This window comes from Prunus avium, chromosome 7, assembly GCF_965620075.1.
Source record: "Prunus avium chromosome 7, drPruAviu1.hap1.1, whole genome shotgun sequence".
Lineage (NCBI taxonomy): Eukaryota > Viridiplantae > Streptophyta > Magnoliopsida > Rosales > Rosaceae > Prunus > Prunus avium.
This window is the reverse complement of record NC_142290.1, coordinates 4,266,304-4,275,765: the sequence shown is the minus strand read 5'-3', so window position 1 is coordinate 4,275,765 and position 9,462 is coordinate 4,266,304. Positions and strand designations below refer to the sequence as shown.

Sequence of the window (9,462 nt, the reverse complement as noted above, 5' to 3'; positions counted from 1 at the left end):
ATACCTACCATATGACTCACCCTCCCAATTACTCACTATATTATATTTGTAATAGTCTATTCTAGCTGCCTATAAATAGGCACTCAATGAAGATGAAAGATACGAGCTTAAGATGAGAAATTCCATAGTTACTCTCTTTCTTCAATTCTCTCTTAACTCTCTTAGTTTTATATTACGTTATCAGCACGAGTCTCTAACCACCCGAGGCTCTTGATTGAACTCGGTATGATCTTCTTCTCTCTAAATTCATATACTGTAATTTAAATATGAGTACTATTTTTACTAACCAAGTTTCATTTAGATGTAGCTATACATATATTAATTAAAACAGGTGGAAGCTATGTCAACACATGAATATTCTATATTGTCTAACTTTTGTGCAGGTTACTTATCTATTATCTAACCTTTGTGCAGAATATTTTTCTAATCCATTTTATATCTAACATTCGTGCATGACATTTATATATCATATACTTATTCCCTTTTTGAATATATGCATAAGTTTAATAGCTAAAGTTTATATATTATTTTTATGTAATGAAGTTTCCTTATTATACATGAACCCGAAGTTCATATTACGAACCCGAAGTTCCAAACCAAAATGATAATTGTAATATCATAAATACTAAGAAGTGAATTTTGTTGAATGAAAACCTGAAGTTTAAATTCAAAATAATATTAGAACTAGAAGTTCTAAATGATATGATAATCCAAAGAGCCAGAAGTCTTAAAATTTATTAAATTTTGATATATAGCTTCAAATACATAATTTTGAGTATTTATATTATTAATTTATACTGTTATTTTATAGATACACAACAATGTCAAACCTTGCCAAGATCGATTTCATTGCACTAGATATTTCTGGAAAGAATTATCTAACGTGGGTTCTGGATGCTGAAATCCACTTGCAAGCAAATAATTTGGGAAATACCATCAGGGAAGGAATCAAGCATCCCTGCAGGATTGTGCAAAAGCAATGATTTTCCTTCGACGGCATCTTCATGAAGGATTAAAGACTGAATATCTTGGGGTAAAAGATCCAGCAATACTCTGGAAAAATTTGGAAGAAAGATATGACCACCAAAAGAGCATAATACTTCCAAAGGCTCGATATGATTGGATGCATCTGCGTTTGCAGGATTTCAAATCTGTAAATGAGTATAATTCAGCATTGTTTAAAATTGTATCTCAATTAACCTTGTGTGGAGACAGAATTACAGATGAAGACATGCTGGAAAAGACATTCACTACTTTTCATGCATCCAACATGCTCCTGCAGCAGCAATACAGAGAAAGGGGGTTTAAGAAATATTCCCAACTGATTTCATGTCTTCTTGTTGCAGAACAAAACAATGAGCTTTTAATGAAAAATCATCAGTCTCATCCAACGGGATCAAAACCATTCCCTGAAGCGAATGCAAATGAAAATATGCAAACATTATGGCCTGAAGCAAATGCAAGCCGATATGGGCGTGGTCGTGGACGCGGCCGTGGACACGGCCGAGGACGAGGTCGTGGTCGTAATTATGACAATTACCGAAATCAAGTAAGTCATAAGAGAAACACATCACACCACCAGCAGTGGAATAATAATGATAGAAAAGGAAAAGGAAAAGTGATGTATAATTCCCAAAAGAAAGATGATGATGCTTGTTATAGATGTGGAGGGAAAGGACACTGGTCACGTACATGTCGTACACCAAAACATCTTGTTAATCTATATCAAGAATCAATCAAGGGAAAGGGAAAGGAAAAGGAAACAAACTACACTGATTTCGATAATCTTTTTGATGATGATAACGAGCCGCTAGATATCACCCATTTAGAAGTTTCTGATTTCTTTACAGAAATAAATGGAAACACTGATCCCATAATCAATGAAGAAAATGCCAATGATGGTGGCAATGATGGCAATGATAGCAATGATGGGCATGATGCCTATGATGACATGAATGATGAATGATTCAATGTTGAACTTTGCATTGTACTTTATGTTGTGTGTTTAAAATTCCGCATGTTGTGTTTAATACTTAAAATAAAGGGCTTGTTGTATGGAGTGTTTCAATTTCTGCATTTTTGTGTAATGTTTTTAATTCAATAAGATGGATTCATGATCTAATTATCTTTATCATCTTATATAGAAATATGAAAAATATCAATGCTTTGAGCTATTCCAAAAGATGTGATGGAGATGTATGTCTAGTAGACAGTGCAACAACGCATACGATTCTTCGAGATAAGAAATATTTTACGCACTTAAAAATAGCTAAAGCCAATGTAAATACCATTTCGGGTACTTCCAAGTTAATTGAAGGCTCCAGGAGAGCCACAATAATACTTCCTGGGGGAACAAACATTTATATAGAAAGTGCTTTGTATTCAGTCAAATCCAGAAGAAATCTACTGAGTTTTAAAGATCTTCGTCTTAATGGATTTCATATTGAAACCATGAATGAGGGGAACAAAGAATATCTTTGCATCACTTATATTAACTCATGCCAGAAGCATGTAGTGGAAAAACTTCCAGCTTTCTCATCAGGATTATATTATACTACCATAAGTGCAGTAGAATCAAATTATATAAACCAGAAGTTTAATAACCAGAAACTATTCATGCTCTGGCATGATAGACTTGGTCATCCAGGGACAACAATGATGCGTCGGATAATTGGAAATACATTTGGTCACCCATTGAAGGACCAGAAGATTCTTCCACAGAGTGATTGCCCATGTGTGGCTTGTTCACAAGGAAAGTTGGTTATTAAACCATCAATGGTAAAAGTTGTTGGTGAATCTCCCATGTTTTTACATCGGATTCAAGGAGATATTTGTGGACCTATTCACCCACCATGTGGACCTTTTCGTTATTTTATGGTATTAATAGATGCATCTTCCAAATGGTCACATGTTTGCTTACTTTCTACAAGGTCTAATGCTTTTGCAAAACTACTTGCTCAAATAATTAAATTAAGGGCACATTTTCCTGATTATCCTATTAAAACTATTCGTCTTGATAATGCTGGTGAATTTACATCTCAAGCCTTTGATGATTATTGCATGTCAATTGGTATTAATGTTGAACACCCTGTTGCACACACTCATACTCAAAATGGTTTAGCAGAAAATTTTATCAAACGCCTTCAAATGATTGCTAGACCCCTAATTTTTAGATCACAATTACCCCCTTCGATCTGGGGACATGCTATATTACATGCTGCATCTTTAGTTCGCATTCGTCCAAGCTCTATTCATCAATACTCTCCATTGCAACTTGTTTTTGGACAACAACCTAATATTTCTCATTTAAAGATTTTTGGTTGTGCTGTTTATGTCCCAATTTCTCCACCACAACGAACTAAAATGGGTCACCAACGACGTCTTGGCATTTACATTGGATTTGATTCTCCATCCATCATTAGATATCTTGAACCCTCAACGGGTGACATGTTCTTGGCACGATTTGCAGATTGCCACTTTAATGAGACAATTTTCCCGCCGTTAGGGGGAGAAAAAGTACCGATTCCAGAAGAACGGCGTGAAATTACATGGAATGTACCATCACTATCTCATCTTGATCCACATACAAATCAAAGTGAACATGAAGTTCAAAGGATCATTCATTTGCAAAACATTGCAAATCAATTACCGGACGCATTTACTGATACAAAGAAAGTAATAAAGTCTTATATACCGGCCGTAAATACTCCCGCAAGGATTGATATCCCTGAAGGACAACATGATAACACATCAAAGGCACGCCTGAAGCGTGGGCGTCCTGTGGGTGCTAAAGATAAAAATCCCCGAAAGAGAAAGACACTAGTGCATATTCCAGAAGAATATAAAATCATAAAAGGTACTCCTGAAGAGACAATAACTGATCAGTTTAAGGTTGATAAAAACACTGCCCCTGTAGCGGCATATGCACCCGAAGATACACATGATGAGATTAGTTTAAATTACATGAGTACAGGAGAAAGCTGGAATAGAAAGGAAGTGATTATAGATAATATATTTGCTTACAAAGTTGCAATAGATATTGCAAAAGACAATGAGGATCCTGAACCAAAAACGGTTGAAGAATGTCGACATAGAAAAGATTGGCCAAAATGGAAAGATGCTATACAAGCAGAGTTAGATTCATTGGAAAACCGTAAAGTATTTGGACTAGTAGTCCGAACACCTGAAGGCATAAAACCTGTTGGACACAAATGGGTGTTTGTACGAAAACGAAATGAGAAAAATGAGATTGTGAGATACAAAGCACGCCTTGTAGCACAAGGTTTCTCACAGAAACCCGGGGTTGATTATAATGAAACATATTCCCCCGTGATAGACGCAATTACATTGCGCTACTTGATTAGCCTGGTTGTCACAGGAAAGCTTGATATGCGACTTATGGATGTTGTTACAGCATATTTATACGGATCACTTGATACTGATATTTATATAACAATCCCCGAAGGTTTTAAAAATCCTGTAACAAATATTCCAAAGCAATGTGGTTTGTATTCGATCAAATTACAACGGTCCTTGTATGGACTAAAGCAATCAGGGAGAATGTGGTACAACCACCTTAGCGAATACCTCTTACAAGAAGGGTATATAAACAATCCTATTTGTCCGTGTGTCTTTATCAAAAGAACGGAAAATGGATTTGCTATTATTGCAGTTTATGTGGATGATTTAAATCTTGTAGGGACCCCTGAAGAGCTTACAAAAACTGCTGCATATCTAACAAAAGAATTCGAGATGAAAAATCTTGGGAAGACTAAATTTTGCCTTGGCTTGCAAATAGAGCATTTGCCAAATGGAATTTTTATCCATCAATCAACATATACAGAAAAATTGTTGAAACGATTCTACATGGAAAAGGCTCATCCATTAAGTAGCCCTATGGTTGTTCGATCACTTGATGTAAAGAAAGATGTTTTTCGCCCAAGAGAAGATAATGAAGAGCTACTTGGTCCAGAGGTACCATACCTTAGTGCAATTGGAGCTTTAATGTATCTAGCAAATTGTACACGACCTGATATTGCTTTCTCAGTAAATCTGTTAGCAAGACATAGCTCTGCACCAACAAAAAGGCACTGGAAGGGTATCAAACATATATTGAGATACCTTCGTGGAACAACCGACATGGGTTTATATTATTCAGAGAAATCAAAACCACAAATAGTCGGTTATGCAGATGCTGGTTATCTTTCTGATCCACATCATGGCAAATCTCAAACTGGTTATGTATTCACTTGTGGTGGCGCTGCCATATCATGGAGATCCATAAAGCAGACTCTAGTCGCCACTTCTTCGAACCATTCCGAAATATTAGCACTACATGAAGCAAGTCGTGAATGCATATGGTTGAGGAATATGACTCAACATATACTAGAAACGTGTGGATTGTCTTCAAATAAAAATACTCCAACAACAATATATGAAGACAATGCAGCTTGTATTACACAAATCAAGAATGGTTACATCAAGGGTGACAGAACCAAACACATTTCACCAAAGTTCTTCCACACCCATGAGCTTCAGAAAAGTGGTGAAATACATATCCAACAAATACAATCAAGCGACAACTTTGCAGATTTGTTCACTAAAGCATTACCAACTACAAGGTTCAGAAAGATGGTTCACGATATTGGGATGCGTAAACTCGCAAATCTTTTGCCAGCATCAGGGGGAGCGTGTGAGTCATAAAGATATCCAACACTGTACTCTTTTTCCTTCGTCCAGGTTTTTTTTCCCACTGGGTTTTTCCTGGCAAGGTTTTAATGAGGCAGTGTCACACGTTCGTCTGTGTTATATGGAACATAACACAAAATTATATGTAACACATGATTATGTACTCTTTTTCCCTTCGACCAGTTTTTATCCCACTGGGTTTTGCTGGCAAGGTTTTTAACGAGGCATATTTCATGCATGGTGGACATCCAAGGGGGAGTGTTATAAACTATATGTAATGGATGCCCACCATGGATTAGTATACCTAATGTATGTCACATCGTATCCAACTATACCTACCATATGACTCACCCTCCCAATTACTCACTATATTATATTTGTAATAGTCTATTCTAGCTGCCTATAAATAGGCACTCAATGAAGATGAAAGATACGAGCTTAAGATGAGAAATTCCATAGTTACTCTCTTTCTTCAATTCTCTCTTAACTCTCTTAGTTTTATATTACTCTGTGGTTAATGATATTAATTTCTTGTGTACACAACCAGCATGTTTTCAAGAAGCAAATATACTTGCGGATGTCTTGGCTAATTTAGGACATTCGGCCTCCAATACAACAACTAGTTCCTAATCTTCTCTTTCTCTGTTTCTAGTAGAGTCAAGTTTTGATATTTGCTTGACCAAAAAAAAAAAAAAAAAAAAGTTTTGATATTTGGAATGTACGGATCTCAAGCCCTCTTTGGTGGGCTGGACTGAATGAGACATTTCCAATTAAAATGGACATTGGTCCAATTTGTTGTTTGGTGGACTGAATGAGACATTTTCAATTAAAATGGACATATGTCCAATTTGTTTTTTGGTGGGCTTAATTGCATCACACACCGGCAGAGTCTTCATTATAGTTTCTTTTCTACTTTCAAGTTAAGCGCTCTTTTATTGGCACGGCACTTATGGATACAAATTGATGCCACTTTTTTGAGGACCTTTCCTATTGAGAGGGGCGATAGCATACTAAACTCACACACACTACACTGATACTAGGACTCGAACCCAGGACCTTACCTGAGGGAGTAAATACTCCAAACCACTATACTAGTGGGTCCTTTGCAAATTGATGCCACTTTTAAAATAAGTAAAAATTTACAACGTTAGATTTTCTCTTTAAAGAAAATTTCTCATTTCTTGTCAATATGACATTCGAACGAGCTCACAGAATAAGGGTCAATGGTATAATAATTTGTAACTTTAAGGTTGATCAGTGCCAATTTTAACAGATGGGAACCAAAGGGACCCCAAAAAGAAAGGCCATATGAACATTGTCTGCAAAAGAGTTCCAACATATTTACCCAAAAATAAACAGTGTTTCGACATGTAAGTTCATAGGGCCAGTGGCAAAAGGCAGATCTTCCTAACAATTATAGATTACATATAGACATTGTAACCATTCTACATGCGTAAATGAAATCTGATCAATCACCTCCCACCTGTCTCTTCCACGAGTCCTCCACAATCAATTCATCTACTCCCCAGTCTTCGTAACTGAAAATTTCACACCCAATTAACATTTTTCCTAAACAATTAAGTTACAAGTTACAAAGCCAAGACCAAAAAGTCATAGGCGAAAATAAAACCAGAACCTCACCTTCCATCAGGCAGGTAGCGGCGTATGGTGAAGGGTATCTTCCGCTCACGAAGCTCCTTCATAGCAATCTAAGCAATTCAAAATAATAAAGATTATATTCGTGTAGCGTAAGGGAACAAAATTTATTGCACAATTTAGGGAGCAATTGGAGTTCACTTATATACCATCTTTTCATTTGTAACTAAGAAATTACTAATATGGTTCAATATATAGTAAAATAGATCAATCATCATGTGGTCCATGTGGCCACTGTTTGAAACAACTTAAGAGTAGAAAATGAATGAAAATTGTTTCCACCCAACACATGGCTGTAAGAACTAGAAACAACAAAGGAGATCCAACTAAGGGTATGCAATATCTTTCTAATTCTGAGTGCCATGGCCATTGGCCTAACATGTCTTCTAAAACAATTATCCAAAGCATGTGTCACATTCATCTTCTTTCTGATTAATGTAGTCATTAACATTATCTTTACTGCTATAATGTTCTTCCCAGCTGTTAATCTAGATAACTAGCAGTCCTTACTTGATTATAGGCTCTATTACACTTAGAGAAACAATCTCATTTATAGTGACAGTGAGCCACACTTCAAAAAAAAAAAAGCTACTTCCTAGCCCCTCACCACCTACAACCATCTAGCTATATATGACAGTGAGCAAACCATCTACCTATATATGAGCATCTGAACTAGAGAGGCCAGACACTCACTCCCTAATCCGCACATCACAACTATATATGCATAAGCAACTACATACACCAAATTCTTGACCCTCCAAGCATAGTAAAAGCATATGAACAAAAAGGCAAGATCAACTAACTCCTTCATTGATCTGTTCACATTTCATAGGGAGAGAGGACACAACAAACAACAATTTATTAAACTGAAACATTAAAAGCATAAATTTGTTCTCATGATATATACTCACACAATTCCTTTACAGTCATGCTTCCATATTATCCATCATGTCCTCCTCTCCCAAAAATTAACCAAGAAACAAACCACCTCCTGACAATTATTCAACAAACTTATTACTCTTTAATTTCCTCTTCTTATTCCCAAACCATTAACCTTAGAAATCCATCCTATCTACAGTGAGATAGTCAACAAGGTCATTAGTATTTGTTTTAAGATATAATCACTCCATAAGTTCTAGTCCTCCTTCACTTTCACCTCTTATTCAAACTGTTCAAATGAGTATTTAAGAAAGCAATAATAAAAAATCCGATATGCAAGGACCTGATTTTGTAAGCAGCAAAATAACATGGTCAAATTGGGGCTGAAGCTTGATAACTAACATTCTAGCATCTTCAAGGGAGGGAGGGGCAACTAATTTGCTAATGTATTTATAAGGGTTAAAATGATATACAGATAGCTTCGGGGGAATGTTACCTCAAGTGGGTCAGTCTCACCCTCCAATTCAACCATCACCGGGGCATTCATGCTGGTCGAAAGATTAAAATTTGTGATGGGTCAGAGCCAAAATTAATCAACAAAATTCAAATTCAAATTTTAGACTGAAAAGGAAAGGTTTGGAATTTGAAATACCTAATCTGCAGTGCACGGGTACCCAAGATTCTAGCACGTTCATATTTGGTCATAAATTTTGAGGTTTTCCGAGGTCGTTCCACCTGTGCTTGCTCCTCTTTGTCTTCAGCTTCAATGGTGTCTCCCGGAAGATCATCATTGTTAATATTCTCCACATCCTCCTCTGCACCTTCCTGTCCATTATTCTTCTTCAAAAACTTTCTCTTTCAAGAGACAGCGAACTAACAAAACAAAAAGAAAAGCTTACTTCAATTTCTGGCTCTGGTGGCTCATCTTCATATCTGCATTAGATAAAATAAAAGTGAGTCAAATTCATATACACAAAACACAGAAACAACCACAGTTTAAAAAGGGAGGCAGAGAGAGAACCCCATATCCAAGTCGTTGTAATCCTCGTCCGCCATTGTTAATGAGTGAACAAGTTTTGAGGGGTTGAGAACTTGAGAGAGAGAGAGAGAGAGAGAGAGAGAGAGAGTAATGTCTCAGGCAGGGGACTGGGTTTAGGGTTTGAAATAAGGTTTCGGATGATTCGAGAGGGGATGACCACCCTAATAAATAATAAGAATATGCCGCTTTTTTTCAAAGAC

At 36.4% G+C, this 9,462-nt stretch overlaps 1 protein-coding gene and 1 pseudogene across 1 annotated transcript; one reads left to right on the top strand and one right to left on the bottom strand.

Annotated features, from left to right (window-relative positions):
- The first annotated feature begins 806 nt into the window (after positions 1 to 806).
- On the top strand, positions 807 to 1,966 carry LOC148292865 (uncharacterized; annotated as a pseudogene).
- Positions 1,967 to 7,003: 5,037 nt separating this feature from the next.
- On the bottom strand, positions 7,004 to 9,427 carry LOC110759384 (DNA-directed RNA polymerases II, IV and V subunit 6A). The gene is made up of 6 exons (XM_021961437.2): positions 9,245 to 9,427; positions 9,123 to 9,156; positions 8,876 to 9,048; positions 8,720 to 8,771; positions 7,330 to 7,397; positions 7,004 to 7,226 (listed from the first exon to the last, which is right to left on the bottom strand). The coding sequence occupies exons 1-6, from the start codon at positions 9,277 to 9,279 to the stop codon at positions 7,157 to 7,159; spliced, it is 432 nt and encodes a 143-aa protein (XP_021817129.1). The 5' UTR covers positions 9,280 to 9,427; the 3' UTR covers positions 7,004 to 7,156.
- Between the last annotated feature and the right edge of the window lie 35 nt (positions 9,428 to 9,462).

Coding starts and splice junctions, on each gene's coding strand:
- LOC110759384 (XM_021961437.2), bottom strand. CDS start 9,279: ATGGCGGACGAGGATTACAACGACTTGGATATGGG. Junction 9,049..9,122: donor CACCAGAGCCAGAAATTGAA/GTAAGCTTTTCT, acceptor AATAATGGACAG/GAAGGTGCAGAGGAGGATGT. Junction 7,398..8,719: donor GTGAGACTGACCCACTTGAG/GTAACATTCCCC, acceptor TGAATTGCTTAG/ATTGCTATGAAGGAGCTTCG.